Genomic DNA, 24,783 nt, shown 5'->3' on the forward strand with positions numbered 1-24,783 from the left:
AGAATATTTGATAATAAATCAGTAAAGTCCTGCTCCTCCCGAAGCTCACATTCTAGAGGGGAGAAAGACATTAGGAAAGCAAATACATATTAAGTGGAACAATTAGTGAGCTTGCTAAGTATTAGGCAGGAAATAAATTGAGTGATGAGTCAGAGAATATCCGGAGGCGTGAATCTGTCAGGGTCCCATCAGGAAATACTCCAATTGGACAATTACTAAAGAGACAGTTTGCAAAAGTGTGGGCAAGATCAGATAGGACAGAAGGTTATGGGGCAGTTCCCTGTGGCTAAAATCAGCTGGATACCATTTCTACCCCTAGCATGAAGGGGAAGGGGAGGGAACAGTGACCAGAACCTGGAATAGGAGATCATCTGAGAGTCTGACTGACAGGATCTATGACCTTTGGATGCCATACCACCAGCCTCAGCGACCCAGCAGGGAGGGGAAAAGACTAATAAAGAAGGCTTACCATCAGAAATGTCATTTAGAGGAAGGCCTTTGATGCTTCACTTCTAAGATAAATTCTCCCAGACATAAGGCTTGACAAAAGTCAAGTTAGGGAGAAGAGATGACCAAAAACAGAGCAGAAATATTTCAACACTCGAGTGTGATCTCACACTGAATACACACTCTTCAAGTACAGTAGCTTTTGTGAACAGACACCCCTGGGACACCCCTGGGACTTAACCTAATGCGCACCAGGTCAGCTTAGAACGAATGAACTGTCTTCCATCTGCCTGGTCAGGCTGGAGGGAGGCAGTCTCTAGACTGTGAAGGATGACATTGGGCAAACCACTCAGTAGTCCAAGGGCTCAGTTTCCTCGTTTGGAAAGAGAGGGCATCAGGCTTCATGATTTCTAAATACCAGACAATGCTGTGCAGAGAAAGAAGCACAGGCTTTGAAGCCAGCCAGCTCTGAGTTCAAATTCCTCCATACTACAACTAGCTAGACGGGTTTGGGTGTAAAACATCTCTGAGTCTCAGCTTCCTACCTGACAAATGGGAATGATAACATCTACTCAGGTCAATCATGACATTTAAACAATGTATGTAAAATCTCCAGCATTCTGTGCATAGAGTAGGAGCTCCACATATGTCTGCTCCAGTCCAATATAATGGAAGGTCAATCATGATAGACAGCAAGAGCTTGAAACCAGAGGCACCTGGGTGGCTCAGTGGGTTAAAGCCTCTGCCTTCGGCTCAGGTCATGGTCCCAGGGAACTGGGATCGAGCCCCGCATCGGGCTCCCTGCTTAGCAGGGAGCCTGCTACCTCCTCACTCTCTCTGCCTGCCTCTCTGCCTATTTATGATCTCTGTCAAATAAATAAACAAAATCTTAAAAAAAAAAAAGAGTTTGAAATCAGTTCTACCATTTTCTGGCCAGAAACCTTGGGCAAGTCACTTAATCTCTCCAAGCCTCTGCTTCCCTATCTGTAAAACAGGAAAGGAAAAAAGAAAGGCCACCTGCCTTGGTAGGAGCATGTTGTCAGAACCAAAGAAACTAATGCGTATCAAGCACTTTGAACATCTTCCCCCACCCCCAACCCTTATCCCTTCGACTATAATATTCCGTGACTGTACATAAATTGCAAAAAGCTTTCCACAATATTCTCTTTGAGATTTTCTCAGCACTTTTAGCTCAAAAAATTACCTAGGGTTGATTAAATACAGTGTTGTCAGAATTTTCACTATAATGGAATTGTCCTTGGAAGGCCAACACTTCACCTAACTTTGCCCTGGGTGACATGCATGAAAATGGTCCACGGTGTGCCCAGCAAAGACAGCTTGCACCAGAAGAAAATAACCCGTGTTTATCTCAGACCCTCAGAAGGCCACCAACCAAAGGAGTGTGGCCCCCAATCCTTAGCATCTCAATTTATTGCCCTAACTGCTTTCTCAGCCCCCTGGTGTGGCTTCATCTGAAGCAGAAGAAATTCAAGTGACTAAGAAGGGAGGTGCTAATTTAAATGAATAACTTTGGCAAAAATGAGCCCCCCTGAAGAGCTCTGAGGGAGATAATGGCAGCTTCTGTTCCGGGGCTGGAGTCTGGATGGTTGTTTATTACTCTCTGGGGCCAAGCGTTGCTATAGCAACAAATGACTTCGCGACAGTTTCAAACAGACTGTTTCTTTGAAAGAGTTTACATAATAGGGATTACTTGCATTCTCTTTGGAAGGGATAACCTAAAGGACTTTTTTCTCCCCTTTTCTTAAACATGAGAACATTTGAAGGAATAACCCTTTTCAAAAGCTGTACAGTGGAGGGCAGGGGTTGGGGGTAGACTGGATGGCTTTGCCCCCAAATGTTAGCAGGTACATTCCCTACACGGAGAGATTACATGATTTTGTTGTTGTTGTTGTTTTTCTTTTGGGGCGTTTTTCTGGATTTTCTGTGATGGTTTTAGTGTTTGTTTGTTTGTTTTTGTTTTTGTTTTTTTTGAAGGGATGCAGGCACACTGATGTTTATAACAATATTATCAGCAATAACCATATTTTGGAAAGAACCTAAATATCCATAGCCTGATGAATGGATAAAAAAGACATATACATACCTACAAACACAGGTGTATATATAAGTGATGGTTTCAGTTTTGTAGCTAGGAAAAAAATTTAGGTTAAAAGCTGTACATCAACTATGGTTAAGATGTAAACCTGGAAATGTTAGAAAGCCCAGGATCAAAATAGGAAAGGGTGTTTGTGGCCCAGAAGATGCGGCCTGGCCTTGGGAAAGGAATGGTCCACAGCGGCTTAGCCACACTGCTGACGCTGACCTGGTGTTGACTGGGTTTGATGGCAACCCTGAAGGTTACTGAGTGACACATGGCTGGTTGACATCATTGCTGACCTTGAGCTGGAGGAAGAGAGCCCCAACACTGCCCTCTGCCCCATTCCATCACCTGATCCTGAGCACATACACAGCCATTCTCGTAAGATCAAAACTATGTTTCTTGGTGAAAAGTGGTCACGGGTGATGGGAGGAAAAGTCAGTGGTTAATGTGTGATATGAGGGTTAACCCAGAGATCTTATGACTTAGGAGGGGAATGATATTTGAAAGACAGCCCCATGCCATGTGGATACTATTTTTATATTATGAATTAGGTATTTTGTGAAGGTCTTAAGATATATCTCTCTGTTGGGCTGGCAGGAAGGGCTACCAACGATGGCGAAAATTCCCGCCACAAGACCTGAGCTCGGACAGGAGAACAAAGGACCAAGATGGCGAAAGTTCCCGCCACACCACCTGAGCTCGGACAGGAGAACAAAGGCCCAAGCAGGAACCTGAGACCCCCGCCCCGGGCTCCTGTGGACCAATGGGATCCCGATGAGCAGGAGGGATATCCAAATAAGCGAAACTTGCCAAAAGACCCCTGAGCTTTCCCCAAGACCCCTTAAAAGCCCCCTCCTCCCTGCCTTGGGCGCGACTTCCCCCACTCTGCTTTCCAGAGTTGCGGAACCTCGCCTGAGGGTGCCCACCTCCTCCCGGTGCAACTTTCTCGGCTCCCCTTCACCTGGGCCCTGAAACTTCACCGGAGAGAACCTTTAATAAACCTTGCCTTACACTCACTTTGCCTGGTGTTGTGTTTATCTCGCCGGAAAAACCTTACACTCTCGAAGATGCTTTTTCCAGTGATCACTATAATTGTTTGTGTAGCAAGAGTGGGGGTAGAGAAGGGGTGGGAAATTTCAGGGGGAGGGGGAAATCTAAGACAGAAAAAGTTACAGCATGCATTTATTGAATCCCACCTGTATACTAGGCATTCATTTAAAGAAATTCATAGTTATGCAGTAAATATTTAAGCAATGATAAAATGCCACCCTATGTTCATAAACAAAACAATGGTGAAAGGTAGCAGAATATGCCACCCTAAAATATGCCTCTTGGACATAAGGATTATTGGAGCTGATTATTTTTGAGAACCTGCAGACACAGGAGAAACTATAAAACAGAATAGAAGTTACTCTTTTGTAAGGTCCATTTGCATTTATAAAGAAAGTCTCCATTTGTAAGTGTCTCCCTCTCTGTACCAAGAAGGATGACTTTAAATCACAAGGAATTCTTACCAGTGGAGAAGGCTCGGACTTCAAGTTGCATAGCAAACCTAACCCTTGTTGACTGTGCTTTTCCTGGGAACCTTCCAAACTGGCCTCCCCCTCCTCCCCTTCCCAACATTCTTCTTTTGTCTTTAGGGAGAGATGGTGTTTAAGCTGTGTGGCTTGGGCTCTCTTGGAGTTATTTTGTTCCTCTGGGTATCTCCAACGTATACTTGAGATATTGGTAAAAACAAGAGCACAGTCCCAAAGAGGAGGAAGTCACTTATGCTAAGCCCCACATCACCAAACTTATACCTAATTAAATTACAGTTTTGGCTCTCGCAGAAATGGGACTTTAAACCATCACGAATCATCTAATCAGCAGTAGTTAGGGAATCTGCCTGACAGACACTTGCCATCCCTAAAAGAAAAACCTTGCATTAACCAACCTGCTTTTTTGCCTAATACAACTACCTTGTTCCTGCTGCCCTCTGCCTATAAAAGTTTTTGATTGTGTGTAGCTCCTCGGAGCTCCTCTCTTACAGGGGGATGGGATGCTGCCAGATTCATGAACCACTGAACGAGGTCAGTAAGATCTTTAAAATTTCTTCAGCTGAGTTTTTGTTTTTTAACAATGTTAACAAACATCTGTTTGTTTTTCTGCTGTTAATCTGTCTTTTATTACAGGCAGTTTCAACCAAGAGCTTAGAAGAATAGAGGGGAAATAATTTTTTTCTTTCTGACAATGGCTTAAAAACCACAGGCTTGGGTTCAGGTTTACATTCAAATTCAGTCTGCAAATAACCAGCTGAGTGACCTTGAACGATTTGTTCAGCTTACAGAAATAAGCAGTGTGGTCTGAATTTGAACCCATGCATATATGATGCCAGGCTCTGAGGCTCCTTATGTCCAACAGGTTTGGATTGAAAGGATTTATTGCTTTCTAGAGGGTTCTCAGGCTTCTCTGCTCCATCTGGATGTCTGCCTGGCTTCAGCCACAGTTCTGCCTGTGTAGTGTTCTCTTACAGCCCCATGTATCTCGGAATCCAGGCTTAGGGACACTTTGTTTGCTTAGGCTTTCCTACCTGTCTCCATTTTTAATTTTGTCAGAGCCATGAATTAAGCAAGAGCCAGATCCAATTTATTAATTCATTCCTATTCCATGATCATGCCCAGAGGCTTGTAGCCACACACCATAAATCACAAAGAATAATAATAATAATAAAGAACTCTCTGTTGCAAGCTGCCTTAGGGGACATCTGTCAGCTTGTCAGGGACCCCCAGAGAGCCAACTTCCTCTTTTCTCATCCCAGAATAAACCACAGGAAGAGGAGTCTGTAAGTAACAGGAACTTTGAAACCAAGTGGTAAGAAATTGCCAGCCCCATCCATGTTCTTGGTTAGCCATGAGATCCTGACCTTTTTTCCCACAAAAATATCAAATCTATATGTTAATGTGCCAAACAGATGACCAAATGCATCTTCACAATAGCCCTACTAAGTAAGTACTAAAATTATCCTCACTTTACACATAAGGACACTGAATATGCAGAAAAGATAAGTAATTCTATGATGCACAATTTATAAACTGTGGAACTGGGATGTAAAACATGAGACACATGATTCCAAACCTATGTTCTTTTAGCCACACGAGGCTACCAGAAACTTCTACACCCTTCTTGAAAGTCCTTTTTGAGCATTCCAGCAAAAATTCCCAAGCTGTGGTCCTGAGACAAAAGAGAATTAGGCCAGTGAGAATCTTGTTCAAAACACACATTGCCCTCCAGCTAGCTCCCTTCTCTAGGAGATGGGTGAAGGTTTTTTATTCACTCAACAAACACTCCCCAGCTCCTACTCAGAGCCAGCCACTGGACTAAGTATTGATGATACAGGGGCAAACAAAGCCCCAGGCCCCCACAAGCTCATAGTCTAGCAGAAAAGAAAGCAAGGAAACAAATACAGGGAGTGTTTTGGAGTATTCTTCAAAATATAGGGAATACATTGAGAGGACTGTGGGGAGATGAGTTGCTAAGCAAATACCTCATGTGCTGTCAGAGATGCTGCAGGGGAGGGGTAGGCGCATGGCCCTGCCACTTCCCAGCTGAATGATCTCTAGGCCCCAAACTCTCTGAGTCTCCATTCCCTCATGTATAAAATGGGGATAATTATATTTTGAAAGCCCAGAAAAATTAAATGATATAACATAGGCCATTTTTAACATCAATTTTCTTCCATCCCCATGTATCACTCATCACTAAGTCTTTGCTGATTCTATCTCCTAAATGCTCCCTAATCTCATTTCCGTTTCTTCTGCCACCATTTTGAATAAGGCACTGCCATCTTTAACATGGACTACACTAGACTCCTACTGGGCTTCCTGAGCCTATTCTGTTCTCCATCATGAAGCTAGAGTCATCTTTCTAAACCACAAATATGAGTGTATTGACCTCCACCATTCCTATCTTCCACTGCTTAAGAACACTTACTGGGTTCCCACAGGTCTCAGGAGAGACCATAATCTTCTACACAACCTCCATGGTCCTGGCAGGGTCTGGCTTCTGTCCTTCGGTGGTCTCCTTTCGTCCTAAGCATCCCCTTGCCCCCAGCACCTCAGCCTCACCAGACATGCTTCCAAGCTGTCACACCTACTAGGCTGTCCTCTGACACAGCGTCCCTGAACATGTTGTTTCCTCTGCCTAGACTGCTCTTCTCCCTTTCTGATCTCAGTCTGAATATTCCTACCTTAGGGACACGCTCCCTGAAAGCTGTCCCCATCACAACATGTCTTCTTCCAGAACAATGCCTAATTAAATAATCACTTAATATGTTTTTGTGCCATTTGTGGATCCCGGTTTGTCTCTTCCTCCAGACCACGAGCTGCTCATGTCTGGCTCCAAGCCCAGCAAGAGACCTGTTGTTTTGGGCTCACCACTAAATGTATAAAACTTGCCATCTAACACAGACACCAAGAAGATGTATTCCAGAAAGGTTCGTTGATGCATTCATGCATAGGATTCAGTAAGTTTATAAAAATGGAAGTTCCTTTTTCCTTGCCTATGGCTCCTTATATGTGTAAGTTTTAAAAATCTGCTTGTGTTTTGTGGTTGTTTTAATGAACTAAAAGATTTTTTGGAGTCTGTCAGTGCAGACTCCTAGAATATCCCCCACTGTACAAGAGATGGTCGGCAGAGGGCCCCAGAGGAGCAATTATTGAAGTCAGGTCAGTGAAAGAAATTGCTGGGAGACAACAGATTCAGTCTCAGAATCTGTCCATCCTTGAGCCACTCAGGGAGACAACCACCACCACCAGGCGGCATACAGCAGTGGGGCTCCGGCCTGCCTTGTCCAAAATCCTTTGGATCTGGCCTCAGGAAACCTAGGAATTCATAGGGTAGGAGATCAGAGGCCCGTGTAGATTATTTTAACTCAAATCCACTGCTTGCTCCTTAATCTGGCAGCTTTCACACTGAAGAATTTGTAATCAAGAGCTCACACCGTTGGGTAGAATCACGCATGAGTGTTTGGGGAGATTTGCTTTCTTTAGGGGCTACTTTTCGCTTGCCATCAGTAGTTTTATTTCCATTTTAATTTTCAGAGCGTCTGGCCCCCAGGAACAGACTGTGGTTTGGAATTCATGGCTCTGTTGTGTGTTTATGCACTATGCTTGCTTGTAATTGACAAATTTAAATTCTGGTCATATTTCATTTATTACACAGACCCGGGGAAAAATCCTCGGCAAAAACCTAATTACAGTGAAAGTGCCACAAGGTAATTGCTGGAAAAGAACTCCTGTAGCGGCGGGGCTGAATATTTCATCCACCCATAAAACGATTATGCTGACAAGATTCTGAAAAATAATAAGATCTGTTTAATAAAAAAGAAGCAAAATATCAGTGTTTTTACACACAAAGTATTAAAACATCCTTCATTTTGGACAGATCCGAAGTCATTTGATTTTTATTCAAGTGAGGATCCACAGCCCTGAAGGTTCCTTCATCAGGGACCGGAATGGCGTGATCCTTCCCACACAAAGCTGCTTGGAAGTCTTTCAGGCCTGTTTGTTTTCTAGAACAGCCATGAGTCTGCTTTTCGTGGATCTGTTGGACCCGTGGTCTGTGTGCCAGCGTGAGAGAGCAGACAGAACTAAGGGGGAAAGCTTAATGTTTACAGTGGGTGGTTCATCCTCTTTTGGCTTCGCTCCCACGGGGGCTGTCCCTCTTGCAGAAGGCTCTGAGGCCATGAGGGGGGACTTCTGCTGTCAGAGTGTTGCTGGGAGTCCCACAGAGTGGCACGTGCCAATGCACGACCCGGTTTCTCCGACCCTCAAAGATGCCGCTATAGCAGCAGGCCAATTCATTTCCCCACGCTGGACTGAACTGAACAAAGATTTATTGAGCACCTGCTATATGCCAGGAGTTGGGCTAGGCACAGGGTACTGTGATAAACAAGGAGGGGGGATGAGGAACAACAGGTTCCTGCCCTTCCAAGAGGTATGTGTGAATGAGGCAGACCCAAACCAACCCAAAAAAGTAAACAGAAATTTTAGAATTCCAAATGATATCGAGTATTCTATGGAAATTAGAAGCAGGGCTAGAGAATGGGGTAATATTAGAGGATGGCCCCTCTCAACCCGAAAGCATGAAAAGGAGTCAGTATGGGAGGGTCAGAAGGAAACAGTTACAAAACCCTCATTGACCTGGGCTTAGAGTGTTTGAGGAGTGAGGAGGAGAGAGACCCCGGAGGGTTTTAAGCTAGAGAATGACATGATCTAATTTACATCTTTTTTTTCTTTTTAAAGATTTTATTTATTTATTTGATAGAGAGAGAGATAGCAAGAGAGGGAATACAAGCAGGGGGAGTGGGAGATGGAGACATAGGCTTCCCACCAAGCAGGGGCCTCCATCCCAGGTCCTGGGATGTGAACTTGTAACTGAAGGCAGATGCGTAACAACTGAGCCACCCAGGGGCCCCTATAATTTGCATCTTAAAAACCTCCTCCAATTGTAGTGTGTGGAGCAAGCCAATCATCATAGATCCTGGAGGGCAAGAGAAGCAGTGGCAAAACCAGTGAGGATGCCATTGCAAGCAGCACAGGTGGGGTGTGGTGGTTTCCCACAGCAGGGTGAGGGTAGCAGATCTGGAGGTGGGTGGAGGTTTATTGCCAAAAACTACATATAAAAATGTTGAATGTTTAAAAACAAAATCACCTAACACTAGACTTTTCATCATAACGGCAAGGAAACTGGAAGCAAACAAACAAAAAGCCAAGGAAACAAAAGAAACACAGACCTAAATTAGGAAGAACCGGAAACTGGAATGGAATGTTCATCCCTCCCCCCACCTCCTCCCCAACCTCCATCCCCAACCCCCAGAGCCCCCTACCCCCGCACCCCCCAGAGCCCCCCCACCTCCGCCCCTGAGAATCAAGAGGACGTGGTGAATCTCCATGCTGCTGTGCTGAGGGGGCCTTCCACTTGAAACACTTGCCTCTCTCAAGGGAAATTAAAGGGACTGACTTATACTTGAAAATTATATTTTTATATACAATATGTATATAGTATATAAAAATATATTTCTATATAATGTATATTAAATTATATATGTATATATCATATATATGTATATAAATTATATATGTGTATATATCTATATACACATATGTATATACATATGTGTATATATGTATGTGTATATATACACATACATAAAATGACTGAATTCTGGCATCAGTGGCCAAAATAAGTTTCAACCATGATCATGCACACGGAATTTGTAGAAGAAGGCCTGGTAAAGCCCATAAGTCATTCACTATTCCTCACAGTATGGTCTGCAGTCAAACTAGGTTCAGATAGAAGGAGGAAGGATTAGGAGTGCAGATTTAGGGACCCCGACCTTAGATATATAAGTCAAAGTCTTCAGGGCAAGCCCGGCAATCTGCAATATCATGGGCTTCCTAAGTAACTGTGCATCGTAAAGCTTGAGAAACTCTGCTTTACAGTGATTGATGTTATACCACATTGTGAGATGGCCTGGGGAGTTTAAAATATACAGAAGAGGACTGGGACTAAAGTCACAGCTGGGCTGCATAAATAAACACAGAGAAATGAAATCACCCATAAATCTCACTACCCAGAGATCCTTGGTAACATGTGGGTGTCTATTCTTCCAAACTTGCTTTTATGCATATGTACATATTTTCATTTACAAAAGGTGAGTATACACTTATATTCTCTTGTAATTGACTCCATGAACATAATATAATTTTTTCATAAAGATGCTCATTTTTCATTGCGTGGCTGGCTGATGAGGGTGAGGTGTAGGTGTAGGGAGGTGAGGGTATCGCCTAGGGGAAGAAAATCTGATCAGGATCTATGTCTTTAATAAACAGGGGAAGTATTGTCGGAGGATGCAAGGCAGACGTGATAGAATTGGAAACATGTTTTATTTGGGGACAGAAAAGGTTTCCTCTGATTGGTGGATCTCTGGAAATAAACACAACTTGTATCATGAATATGTCTTGCTGGATAAAGGCATTTTCTAAAAAGCCAAGCACACAGAGTTTTCGGACAAACAGGCATAGCCAGCAGCTGTCAAAAATAGCACCTTGCTGAATACTGTCAGCTTTTGTCTATTTGTTTTCTCAAAGACCTAGCTTCATTCTTGCATTACAGGAACTTCAGTTGAAGGAAGAAGAGGGCCAAATTCTGGCACAGTAAGTGTATGTATTTTATTACTTTGGGCATCAAGTTGGAAAACTTCAATATTCTCTCTTGGCTTCTATACCTATTAAATCTACAAGTCTTCAGAACGGTTTGTTTTCTCTTTTTTTTTTTTTTCTTTTGTTTGTTTGTTTGCTTTTCTTTTTAGGGGCTTAAGTGTTTGGGGTATAGAGTTGCCAAATTTTGCCAGTAAAAGTACAGGATTACCAGTTAAATTTGACTTTGAAATACATTTTAAATATAAGTATGTACATCACAATACTTAAGAAATACTCACAGTAAAGAAATTATTTGTTGTTTATTTAAAATTCAAATTTAACTGGGTGTCCTATATTTTATCTGGCAGCTATATATTTGGATAGCTTCCTATTTCAGAGAAAAATGTTGGTACAGACTATTTTTTTTCCTCCACTTTATAGAAGTATAATTGACATATAGCATTAAGTTTAAGGTGTACGATGAGATGATTTTATATGCATAACTATCATGAAATGTTTACCATAGCAAGGTCATCCTTGACTTCACATAATAAGCATTTTATTGCTGTTGTTTTTATGGTGAAAACATTAAAATCCCCTCTTTCACAGCAGCTTTAAAGTATACAGTATTGTTAACAGCAGGCACCATTTTGGATCCATGGAATTCATTCATCTTGTAACAAAAAATCTGTCCCCTTTCCCCAACATCTTCACGTTTCCCCCACCCCCTAACCTCTGGCAACTGCCATTCTACTATCTGTTTCTAGAAGTTCAATGTTTTTAGATTCCATGTATAAGTCTCTATCTGACATATTTCACTTAACATAGTGGCCTCAGGGTCCACCCCGTTTCACAAATGGCAGGATATCTTTCTTTCGTGTAATTTCTTAATTACAAGTGAAAATACTTTAGTTACAGTGAGCAATGTGGATTTTTGTTAGTAACACCTTTCTATAGTTCAGAAGTGTGTTTCTTCTGGAGAAAAAGAAAATTATTTTTCCCAGTAGAACAGCAGCTGCTCGAAGAAGACAATGGGGCAAGAAGCCCACCTTTCACCTCAGACCACAGTGGCCAAAGTCACGTGCCTTCTCTCTTTCTTTCCATGATTGGCTATGGGGAGATTACCTTGATCTATCAGATTCTGGTCATGCTGCACATGTAATGATCTAAGAAGGCAACTGTGACCTCCTAATTTATTTGCAAGAGGGTTGTACAAAGCCATATTCAGATGGAAGTTGACACTTCAACGGGAGCCAGTCCCCAAGCAGAGTCCTGCACTTGTAATTGATGATGAGCAGGGAAACAGTAGGAATGGGAACTCTGAGAGCAAGGGCAAGAGATGAGATAATTTATTCAATTTGTTTTCCTGGAAACGAAGACTTTATGTCAAGAATTCGTAATAAAACTAACTGAGACACTCACACCCGACTCCATAAAATGCTTAATCACCTTGTTTTTCTGTAACAACTTTTCTCTTTATGGGAGAATTTGCCAGCTTTTTAATCTTCTTTATTTGATTAACATTAGAATCGGCAATTGCAACCTGGACGGAGTTCCAGTAAAGCGTTGCAAACTTATTAAGGAAGATAGATTTTTTAAGGGGCTCATCTATAACAATCTCAAGCTTTAAGTAGCAGAACAGGCTTTGAAAGTTTTATTTTCTCAGGAAAAGAAATAAGAATCTATAGTTACTTAGGGAGGAAAAACACTATAATAAGTAGTCATCATTACGTTAAGACATTTTTGTGAAGGAAAATACATTATTACAATCTATCTTTTTCTGAGTCCACATCTCTTTTTTCTTCTTATACCACTTATTGTAAAGAAACACAAAATTGATTCTTCTTATTCTTCTTTTTGTAAAGTCTTCATGATGATATTTTCCAAATCACAGCATTTGAATCCACTCAGAAGAAGTAATCAGCATTTGGGATGGGTGGAAGGTCTTTGTATTCTATCAGAAGTCCCGTAAGCAGAATCCTAACCCACAGGTATCTGAGCTGAAGCAGGACCCACAAACACTTCCTGAATCTTGTGAATGGGGTCAGTGGGTTTGGGATGATGTGGCCCCACAGACTCCTCATCCTACCAAGGCCCAGCCCCCATCATCACTGGATTTTCAGGATTCTCAGTCCTAATGCTATCTCCACTCACCTATGTTTTTCACCCTGCTTCTCTTAAACACCTTATCGTCTCCTGCTATAATCTATGTGGAGTTTCCGAACATATATCTGGGTGCAGGTCTGAGACTAGTTTTCACTAGTCTGAATCAATACAAGGGGGTGAAGAAAAAAGACATCCAGTAAATTTTTTATGAAGCTGGTCTTACCTGAAATTACTATAACCTTCCTTCTTTTTTCTTTCTTCCTTTCTTTTTGGATGTCAAATTATCTCTGCTTTTATAAAAACAGTGATGACAGTTATTTTTGCTTTGATAATGTCCTTAATTTCAAAAATAAATGTTCCTCATCCCATGTTGGTCACTTGTATGCTTGGATGTGCGTTAGTACACGTGTTCAAGATCAGTGATCTGTGAAACACACACACCATGGAGCCATGATGTCCTTGTTTACTGTTTCAGGAGATGGTGTCCTGGCTGGGAGACAGCTTAGTGCAGAGAATAGAACAGAAGGCTCAGGAGTTGCACATACAGGATGTGAATCTGTTTCTTGTGCCCCTGAGCAAGTGCTAAACTCTGGACTCGAGCTTTGTTTTTTACACAACTAGGGTGATAACAGCCACCTCAAAGAGTTGTCAGAAGATGAAAGCTTCTAACATAATTCTTAATAGGTGAGTGCCAAAAGAATATTTGTTGCCTGACCTTCTGTGTCTCCTTTACTCAAAGAATTAGATGAGAAATGCTCAGCGCATATATCAGAAATCAGAAAATGCAAGACTCTGATAGCAGGAAGTGTACACTGTCTAATGAGTAAAGGAAGCCTTGGCAGAGAAACTGGGATGAAACTGTAGATTTTGGTAAGGTTCATTCAAGAAGACTCTTTCCAGGATTGAGGTGAGTTTTGAAAGGTACCTATAGCATGTCGAGAAGGAAGGAGTTTTAGAATGGGATGGTATATTGGACAGCACCTAAATCTAGTTTGAAGAAAGTGTGGGACTTATCCCACCAAGGATATGAGAGGTGGTTTCATATGGTACAGAGGCATTAATGCGTAATTATAAGTGTTATTCCCCTTCCAACTCTTTCAATTCTTCTGATTACCTCAAAAAGAAAGTCTGAGTTTGAGCTACACTATCCTTAACACTTTGCTAACACTTAATAACCCATTTTAACAAAGGAGACTCAGCTACAGGAACACCGCCATCAGGAGGCAAGAAATGTTTAGATGATTACAAACGTCTTATTCCCATTGTCTTTATTTTTCCTATCAGCTTCTGTTTACATTGGTGATACAAAAAAACTTTAAAAGTAAATTTAAATTTTAAAGGGAAGTAAATTTAAAGTACTAAGGGAATAAAACAGGTGGTACACAGTTCAGGGCAAATAGTCCTAACAGTAGCCTTACAGTGAGTGGAACTTAGGAAACACTGGTCTAGCCCATCCCTCTCATAAGGAAACACATGAGGAAACCAAGGAAGGGAGAAAGGCCGTTCCTGTGTTCCCAGATTACATCAGTAGTTCTCCTTAGGACTGAAGTTGCTTCTCCTGCACCCTTCGTCATCTACCTCTGTATGGGACAACAGACTCCACAGAGTCACACTGCCAGTGACCGCACTTAAACAAGAGATTATGTGCTCTGGGTTGTCAGGAAATGACAGAGGCTGCTGAATGTTACAGGGAAGATTTAGAGAAGGCAAAGACTTACTTAGCAAGTCAGAGGGAACGTGTCTGAGTCAGCCCCAGAGGCTGCCTTACCAGAGATTCCTTTCGGAATCTAGTGAAGATGGCTTGGATCCCAGCTTCCCCACTGGCAAGAGACCAGTGTATATCTCTCCAGTATACACTCCAGTATCGTCTGTACTCTTCACGCATCTATAAAAATTTATAGGAATGGTAATAGCTAACATTTATGGGGCCCATCCTCTGCCAACTCCCTTTGATGCATTATCTCACTTAAACTTCAAAAGAACACCAGCAGGCAGTTATTATTATCTTCACATGATAGATGAGGACGCTCGAACTCTAAATGATTAAACTGTTTACCAGCACCTCTCTAGCTAAACAAATGCTGGAGTACGATTCACACCGGAGCAGTTTCAGTCTAGACAGAGTCTGGCCTTAATCACACTCCTGTACTGTGAAAATTAAATGCAGATAAGGGCTGGGAAGCGCCTAGCGCAGTGCCTCCCACACAGAAAGCAAAAATGTCAGCGCCTTCTTCAGGCTCGCTCTCAGGCTGCAGGTCCTGCAGGTCCTGCAGGTCCTCAGGCTGCAGGAATCCCTGCCAGTTTGGCGCCCAGAGCCTTCTCCGCGGGGGCTTCGCCTCGGACTACAACTCCCAGGATGCAGGAGGCAGAGAAGCTGGCCAATCAGGATGCACAGTCCTGCTTTTCACAGTCGGCTCCGCCCCACTTGCCTCAGAGCAGTAGTGACCTTTGGGCCGCGTGGGTCTTCACAGGGTTGGTTTGTGGACCAGCCAAAGGTACTGGCTTTTAAATAATCCTGATCCGGTTTGGGGGCAAGGCAAAGCTGTGGAAATTTCCAGGTTGCCTCAGGCTCCATCGTCAGCTTCCAAATGGGCGGGTCCCCAACGGCCGGGGGGCTCCTCACGGGCATCCGTGGGTTCCACAAGGGGCTGGTGGTGGTCCCAAGGCCAGGGTCATGCAGAATGCGTTTTGTATGGTCCTCATCCGGTCTGGGAGCCGAGGGCAGTGGAAACTTTGAGGCTGTCTTCAGTCACCAAGGGGTGGTTGGGCCGGCCAGCGGCACCCCGGGGCTCCTCACGTGTGGACTGGGCTGAGAAGGAAGGGGTGGCCTTTAGAACAGAAGCGGCGGGGATGATCCTCGCTCCTCAGGATGAGGACCTGAGGTGTGCCTCCAGGCCTCCCGACTGGAGGTCAGTGCCGCAGTTGCATCACTGCCTTCAGTATGCGGTGTCTTGGCCTCTGGTTCCACTATTCCTTCCCTCCCCAGAGCCTTCTCACCACTTCTCACCTCTGGGGAATGCCCTTTGACTGGCCTCTCCCTTTTCTCTGAGCGATGGCCTAACCCAGATCTCCACGGAAGGCTTGACGCACCTCTGTCCTCTCTCCAGTCCAGTGGGGCCCAGCCTCCGCTCTGCCTTCCGACACCCCTCTACCCGCATTGCCCCCCGCCCCCACCGCCATCCCCCATCCAAGGGCACACTCAAGGGCGCCGGATAACTAGACCTGCGGTGGGAGGGTCAACTTTCTTGGGTATTTCTCTATCCATGTAGTTTCTGCTTCCCTCTTGGTTTTGTTGTTGTTGTTGTTGTTTATTTCATTTTTTGTAAACAACCATTCCTCATTTTTAAAGTTCTTTAATTACACTTTCTCCACCCTCTTTTTTAGCAGCTTTTCTCCCCCCACCCAAAACCCCAACACCCGCCCCAAACACAAATCTTTTGATTTGCTATATCCAACCAAGGAGGATAACTACCATTCCCTTTTTGGCTTCTAGGATATTGTAGGTGGATGCAAAAATATATTTTATTCACTGGGAAATGAAATTTTTATACCTTTTTAGTGACTCTAAAGTGAGTGAAGTAGGATAAATTCTTCGACTCAGGAGAAAGCAGAGGCAAGAAATTGACTTAACGGTTAGTTTATTTTCATTATTTTGGACAAGCAGCCTGACCCATAGCTAACTTTCACACTGCCAGAGCTGTGTGTGCTAATTGTGGTTTATTTTGTCAAATCATTTGGAGAGATTTGAATGGCTAAGATTAGTTTCTAGTGAACCACCTGTTTATGTATTTGTACCTGACAAAATTGGTTAAAAAAAAAATGTAGTGTACATATAACATGGTAACCTGTTGATTTATACATTTTAGTTAACCAGAATTTTTAAGAAAGTGTATTGCCCTAATTCCTAAAGCTAAAATAAAAGTGGCCCTTTTGCCATCTTCTTAGTTTATGAATTATAATTGAATCTCACTTTGAGTTTTACTATGTACTTAGAGTTTTTCTGTGGACCTTGTTATTCAAGAATAAATTAGAAGATACACTGTCTTACATAAACAAAATTAGAGAAAGTTTTGTATGACTACTCAGTTATAAAGTGGTCTATAAGTGCTGAGGCTTTCTGAAAAAAAAAAAAAAAAGGGGGACTTCTGCATTTCTATTGTAAGGGCCCCATCTTGTTATCTGGTTTCATTAAAGAAGAATTCTAGTTGGAGCTGTCTTCACTTGGAAAATGAAAAAGTTGATGTCTTACTATGACAGAATTCTAACCATTATATTGACTACTATTTCACAATTATTTCAGTTCTGAAATAATGGATTTTCCTTTTAGAACTAGGGAAGACTTAAGTATTTTCAAAGTGCACATAAATGCTTCTGATTTATATGTTTTGTTTCTCTTTTAAAATCAGATGTTTAAGAATAATGTTACTGACCATAAGCTAAATGTGGAAGCCATAATTAAAAACATTAACACAATTTCTTTGGAGTTGAAGAAGATGAAAGGTAAGTATGGAATCACTGAATTAAAATGTTTGCATGCCATAGTTATAAAACAAACAACAGAGCCAAGTTGTGCTTCTACTGGGATATAACTGAATTTGCCAACTAATTAGAATTTCTCTATTTCTTAAGAATTGTTGACACTGTAGTATGAACTAGATCTCTAAAGATGAATTATGTTTGAGAATTTTTCTGGGAGTTAACAGACTTAATCCCTATCCCTGACACTAACAAGCTTATGATGTTGGTTAACTAAGCTCTTTAAATATACTTGCCTTCCTTCCCTTCAATAAATGCAGATGATGTCACATTCTGAAAAATTCAGTGTCTCTATCTGTTAATCTTTACCAAGCCCCTAAGGTTCCTTCCAAATTAAAAGTTTGTTTGATTCTATGAGTTAAGGGTTCGTCATTTTAAAGAGATTCATAGAGTAGAATTAGACCTTACAGTTCATGATGTTTAGACATTCACCTCACAGACATTCTATTATTTTATCCCAAACATGTAAAATTCCATGACTGAGTATTTCTAGGGACAGTTTATCCCTGACCAAATATTTCCTCTGTTGGAGAACTCACTATCTCACCAGGCAGCCTCTTCCTTTTTAGATGGTTCCTCCTTATGGACTAGCTGAAATCTATTCCCGTCTTCTTTCACACTGGTCCTATTTCTAAACTGAAACTACACTGAGTATGTAGTTATTCTTCTTATGACAGCTCTTGGATATTTGAGGATAGCTTCTCTGTCAGTTATAAGGAATTCAGCTATAAAAGTAACAAAATATCGACTTAATGTGGCTTATACAATAAGGAAATAAGAGATCAAAAGTAGGGCAGACCCAGAATTAATTCAGAGTTTTAAAGGCTTCTGACCATACAGGTTCTTTACATTTTTCTGCTCTGTTCTGTTCACTGTTTATCCCTCATAGTCATTACCTGCAGGTGTGGCCATCTACAGACACTGTATCTGCCTATGTCTCTATAAAAGCCTTTCCCCAGGTCCCTCCAGCACATTTTCCCTTCCCTTTCATGACCACATTGCATCAAATGCATATGCCTACACCAGCTGCTGTCAAGGGGAATGGGACTGCCAAGACCAGTCTGGGCCAGTCAGGACTTACTGGGGAGCTGGGGAACGGATCATCTCTGATAGAATCAAGTTTTGCCCCAAGAAGAAGAGGGGAGTGCTTGTTAGTTAGGCACCAAATAGTGAGTGCCATATTTCCCAGACTTTGATATGCTAACCCTGCTGTCTCCAGAGGTGTTAGTAAGTGGTGTGCAGTAAGAACAGAGTCCACCTTATTACGGTCAAATAAATTTGGGAAGTGTTGTATGCTGTGTATTTCTCTCAAAAATTCACAATACATATTGAGAAAGGCTCCGAGGAATCTGTTGTAAAGAAATCTGATTATCCCTGCTTAATTCATCATCTCTCAAAACCAAACTCAATGATACAGCAAGGATTTTCTTTCTAAAATGTGAATCTCCTAAAAACTCTCATTAGTTCACTATTGTCCCAGAAGAAAGTCCAACACGCCTCCTAGAATGGTCTGTAAGACCTCTTGAGATCAGGCCCCAGGCTGTCTCTCCAGTATCTTAGCATTCTTTTCTCCCTGCACATTTTGTGCTTCAGCCATACTGAACCACTTGCAAATGTACGTATTTGCTCTTTATCCGCATCTGTACCTTAACTCATGCATCTTCTGAAATGCCCACTACTGCACCCCCACCTCCACCCGGCCAGGTTAATTGCTACTTATTAGTCAATTACTTAAACTGGCAAAAATCTTTTGAACAAGCATGTTATCTCTTCTACCTTTTCCTATCATCTATCACACTGTGTTGTAATTACACGTTGACTTTCTTTTTCTATCCCTGCTCAACTGTGAGCTCCTAAAGGGTCTTCCTAGCACTTAACTTAGTACCTTGATATAATAACTTCTTGTAAGTGTTTACTAAATAAATAATTGGAGTCTCATTGCTTGTCTTCATTTAAAACAGAAAAGCTTTAGGTTTATCTGAAACTTAATATGTAACTGTTCTAATTTGGGGATTATTCTTTCATGAAGTAAAATAGAACCAGTGAATGTGATGAATGTGTTCTTCAGAAGCTCTGGGGGAAGTCAGGCAGTTAAGCTATAGGGGCTCACAGAGCTAGAAGCAGAGGGCAGACTTCTGGTAAACTTAGAAGCTTAAACGAACAACACTCCTTTTAGCCACACTTCCTTCTCTCAATAATAATGTCAATAGCTGACACATAGCATTTACCATAATCCAGATGTTCTCCCAAGAGCACTGTACAAATGCACCCAGTTGTCCTCACAACTTGTGAGGTAGAAAATACTACCATTGGCATTTAAGATAGTGAAACAGACATAGACAGGTTAGCTAACTCTTCCAAGGTCATAGAACTAGTCACTGGTAAACCTGAGGTTTAAATTTAAAGTGATTTTAAAGAGACAAAAATGCACAAGATAAAGAGCTCTCAAAAACAGTTCATAGTGAAATGGAAAGCAAATGAAAGCAAACAGAAAAGTCTGAACCCTAACATACAAAAATCTGAACCATGAGCTGGCTGGGTAGAGGCAATATATGGTGGCACCATAATCCTCTGGAAGTGGGGGTAAAGGTGGGGCTAAGAACAGGAAGGCTAGGTAAATGTTTAAGAAGTTGTTGAATAAATAAATAAATATAAATATTAAAAAGGGGCACCGGGGTCACTCACTCAGTTAAACATCTGATTCTTGATTTCAGCTCAGGTCATGATTTTGATTGTGAGATGGAGCCCTGCATCGGGCTCCATGCAGGCATGCAGCCTGCTTGAGACTCTCTCTCCCTCTCCCCTTCTCCCTCTCTGCCACCCCAACCTCTCTCTTTCTAAAAGAAGAACAAGAACAAGAAGTTGTAGACCCCCAAGTTCTCTTCCCCTCTCTGAATGAAGCAATCCTTCCTTTTCTATGACAGAAGAGTTGAATTTTATTCCCTGAGAGGCTCTCTGGCCTGGAGCCATTAGGCTTAAGTTGAGGCAAAGAGTACTGTACTGAAAACAAAGATATTAAGACAGAGTTTACATACTGGATTATAAGACTCCCAGTTTTCTTTTCCCACTTGGCCACAAAACATTGCTAACCATATTTACACCCTCAAGTAGATTTTTCTTTCAGGAATCTGACTAGCCTAAGGGAAAAATTCTAAAGACACTGAGAGCAGAGGTTGCCCCCAATAGAATACCCAGCCAGCTTGCCCCCCAATACAGGCTACCATAGGCACAGAGTTTCCAGTTGTCTTTAGTGCTGTGGTCTTAAATATGAGCAGGTGTAGCTCTGGTGCAGTAGATATTTGATGAAAGCATCTACTTTGAAAAGCCGAGACAAAGTCAATACATGGATTCCCTCAATGAAAAAGAAACAGAAATCATGAAGTGAGATTAAAACTCCCAAGAAACTATCAATAGATGAAGAGACCCAAGAGAAAATGCTATGTTCATGGAATAGGAACATGAGCCTATAAAAAAAAGTTTAGAGGGATGCCTGGCTGACTTAGTCCATTAAGCCACTGCCTTTGGCTCAGGTCATGACCCTGAAGTTCCAGAATCGAGTCCCATATCGGGGCTCCCAGCTCAGGGAGTCTGCTTCTCCCTCTGACCCTCCTCCATCTCATGCTCTCTCACACACTCTCTCTCTCTCAAATAAATAAATAAAATCTTTTTAAAAAAAAGGGATTCTTGGAAATTAAGTGGGAAAGTAGAAATAACCTCTGTAGAAGGGTTTAAAGATAAAAAGAAGACAATCCCATAGAGGGCAAAAAAATAAAAAATAGAGGTGAAAAGTTTTAGGGAGAAAAAATTACAAGGTCAGTGAAGGAAGTTCAACATTCAGTAACTAGGAGTGTTATAAAGAAAGAACACAGACAATACATGGGGAGGGAGTTCATTAAAGAACTAATCTGAGAAAATTTTAAAGAGCTGAAGGAGAAGAGTTTCTATAATGTAAGAGCCCAACACAGTGGTTGAAAGTAGACCCCCAAGGTACAATACTGTGAAATTTTGTTCTGGAAGAACAGAAAGTCCTTAAAGTTTCTAAAGAGAAATAACAATTAACAACTAGAGTCATGCGGGCACCTGGGTGGCTCAGTGGGTTAAACTTCTACCTTTGGCTCAGGTCATGATCTCAGGGTCCTGGGATCTAGCCCCACATCTGGCTCTTTGCTCAGCAGGGAGCCTGCTTCCCTCCTCTCTCTGCCTACTTGTGATTTCTCTCTCTGTCAAATAAATAAATAAAATCTTAAAAAAAAAAAAAGAACTAGAATCATGAAAATTCTCACAGCTACACTAGAAGCCAGAAGAAAGTACAGCAAGTCCTCAGAACCCTGAAGAAACGTGATTTCTAACCTATATTTGTACAGTCAGTCAATCTATTCAGCATTGGTATAGAGAGAGAAATTTTCAGATACAAAACTTTTCCTCCTTCAGAAAGTTACTGATTCCTGAGGTCATATTCCACCAAACAAGGTAGCAGACCAAAAGAGAAAGGAATGAGGTTTTACAAAAAGGATACTCCACCCAAGGGAGGTGGGGGGGAAGGAGTCCATAGGATAATGGGGAAAGGAGTTCTCAGATGCGCGCTGTCCTGCAGTCCTAGAGAACCACCGGTCCGGCATAGAGTAGATCAGAAGGCTCTAGGAGAGGAGAAACTTTCAACAAGGCAGAGAGCTAAGGCATCTGACTATATACCAAAAGGAGGTCTGCCCAACTAGGGAAGATTTGGGATATATTTATGATAAATAGTGAAATTTCATTATCAATAGATAAATAGACAAATTTCATTAAATAGTGAAAATAAGAAGATTATTAACTGATTGGGTGGCAACATGTAGGAAAGGAAAGGCTTAGCTGTGGAGAATATTTATATAATCAAAAAATGTTAACCTTTAAATATTGAGCTAACAAAAATTGTATTCTTAAGTACACTGGGGCTCTGGGGGGTAAGTGAAAAGAGCTCTATCATAGTCTTCTATAGTCAGAAGCAGATAGATAATTCCTGTGGTTAAAAAAATAAATATTTGTGTCATTTAGAGATATGGGGGTAAATACCAACCTGCCCCCCAAACAAAACCAAAAGACACCAAACACAGACACATACAAAACAACAAAAGCAACAAAAACAATATAAGCGGGGAAAAAAAATTAAAAGTGGTTGCCTCTTGGGGATAGGAACTGCTAAATTTTGTAACATGCTATTTGATTCTCTATACATAACATATGACACAAAAATAATAAGTTGACAAAAAGCATAAATCACATTTCTATAAATCAAGTTGCAGTTTAGTAAGATAGTGCACAAGTAGAGACTTCTAGTTAATTTTTATGTCATTCTTATTTTATAGTACAAATGGGCATTTTAAGTTAAAATGGGCACACTTAATTGTGGTCTCAATCACTTCAGAGAATACTAAGAAAGAGCTACAGAAAGTAATAATAGGGATACCTGGTTGGCTCATTTGGTGGAACGTACAGCTCTTGAATTCAGGGTTGTGGGTTCGAGCCCACATTGGATGTAGAGATTACATAAAAATAAAGCTTTTCCCCCAAAGTTAGAATGTGAGTGTGGCGAGGGGAAGAGGAAGTGAGAATCTCAAGCAGACTCTGAGCTGAACACAGAGCCTAACACAGGGCTCCATCTCAGGATCCTGAGATCTTGACCTGAGCTGAAATCAGGAAGACACTCAATGAAGAGCCACCCAGGGAACCCCCAAAAATAAAATCTTCCAAAAAAAAAAAAAAAAGAAGAATGATTGTCTATGACATATGTGCTCCAAGATGGTATCTTCTATTATTTTGTTTTACACAGAGCTCTCCCAGTTGCTGCTTTGTGACCTTACTCTACATTTTAGTCATCCTGTGAAGACAGATGACTTAAAGGAACCAGAAGAGAAAATCCCCCTCTTTGAAGAGTCTAAAATATCAGATGTAGCCTTTGCTTCTAAGAGCTTTTCTATCTGAATTCTTTTGGTTTGTTGTGAACTTGTAACTGTATTTATTGTGGAATTACCATGTGTCTGGGAGAACTGAGTTTACTAAGATATTTAATATTATAAAAAACAAAATAAAAATATGAGTTGTAAATAATCATTTAATATTCTTGAAAGCTGTCTTACTGTTTTAATGTTTCAAAGAATGGCTAATTCATTTCACTCGTGGCAAGAATAGGATATAGGAAACTGGCCATCGGGTGTTGCTTATCCTTTACTTTGCTTGAATTTTGGCTCAGATTAAAAGAGAGTTAACCAAATTGGAAGTGGTTGGTATAAATTTGTATTAATCCATTCTCTCCTGGTAACAAGTGCCAAAAACAACTCAAGCTAGCTTAAGGGTTTATTGGTTCATGTGACTTGGAAGTAGTTAAAATAGATGTCAGGGACCCTACTAATTTATAATGTCTCTAACCTGGTTCTATTTCTGTGTCGTCTTTATCCTCTTCTGTTACAGACTGGTGTCCCACATATGGCAGGTAGAAGAGGGTAGAGACGTGACAGCTGACATGATTCATTACCAAATAGTTGCTTTAAAATCTATGACCTCCTTCATTTTAGAGATTTTCAACATAAAGAACAGTATACCCAAAAGCAAGACACAAGGTCAGCTCACAGTGTCTGCTACCCTCACCACCCAGCTCAGTGTTTAACACAGAACAGGCACTGAATAAATGCTTGTTGAAATCCTTTTGAATAAACATGTAAAGGATTGCAAATTTTTCAGCTTTAGAACTCCCTAGCTCTGGACCCTAAATTGAGAACTTCTGGTTTGTAAGGATAAAGCATGATGAAACGTTATCATCATCACTGGTTAAATGTGTGCAAATGTTATCTTAGCAAATTATTAGTTTTAACCAGGTAACTTCTAAGCTCCCCTCTGATGTTCTATTAATTAACTTAAGAAAATAAGATGCAAGACATTTTTTTGCCACTCAGAAAACTTGCAGATTAAGTAGAGAAGCAAAATATTTTTGTTGTAAATAAAAGTCATAGATTAATAACAAAGACCCCAAAGGGGAGAACTTGAAGAACAACCATCACCTGGTTTATGTTGTGCTGAACACCTACTACCATCTGTTAAGTGAGATATGTAAGCTGAAGGAAAGAGCTGTGTTGCTTCAAAAGATCTATAAAGCCTTTTTAGGAATGGTGGTGAGAAGTGCTTTATGGTAGAGTTGTCAGGGGATAAAAGAGAGAGAAGAAAGACATCTAATAGGAAAGTCTGATCACATTTTTCTCTGTATATGCATGGCTCTTTCATCTTTGCTGGAAGACTCTGGTAAAATCCACATCACTTGAAAATGCTTTTGGAGTTGTGGGAGTTGCAGAGGAGGTGGGATGTGGGAGTCAGGATCTGATGAACTTATATCCAGCTATATTTGATTCCAAAGCCTCATCTCTAAATTTAAAATGATTACTT

The 24,783-nt window shown here is 41.4% G+C and overlaps 1 protein-coding gene across 2 annotated transcripts; it reads left to right on the top strand.

Annotated features, from left to right (window-relative positions):
• The first annotated feature begins 12,332 nt into the window (after positions 1-12,332).
• On the top strand, positions 12,333-24,783 carry C12H5orf58 (chromosome 12 C5orf58 homolog). Of its 2 annotated transcripts, XM_059417340.1 has the most exons (4): positions 15,249-15,329; positions 16,394-16,466; positions 17,241-17,334; positions 23,180-24,783. In XM_059417340.1, the coding sequence occupies exons 3-4, from the start codon at positions 17,241-17,243 to the stop codon at positions 23,329-23,331; spliced, it is 246 nt and encodes an 81-aa protein (XP_059273323.1). In that variant the 5' UTR covers positions 15,249-15,329; positions 16,394-16,466; the 3' UTR covers positions 23,332-24,783. The 2 variants fall into 2 exon arrangements, with proteins under 2 accessions (XP_059273322.1, XP_059273323.1); XM_059417339.1 differs by lacking the exon at positions 16,394-16,466 and having other exon boundaries at positions 12,333-15,329.

This window comes from Mustela nigripes, chromosome 12 (genome assembly GCF_022355385.1).
Source record: "Mustela nigripes isolate SB6536 chromosome 12, MUSNIG.SB6536, whole genome shotgun sequence".
NCBI classification, from domain to species: domain Eukaryota; kingdom Metazoa; phylum Chordata; class Mammalia; order Carnivora; family Mustelidae; genus Mustela; species Mustela nigripes.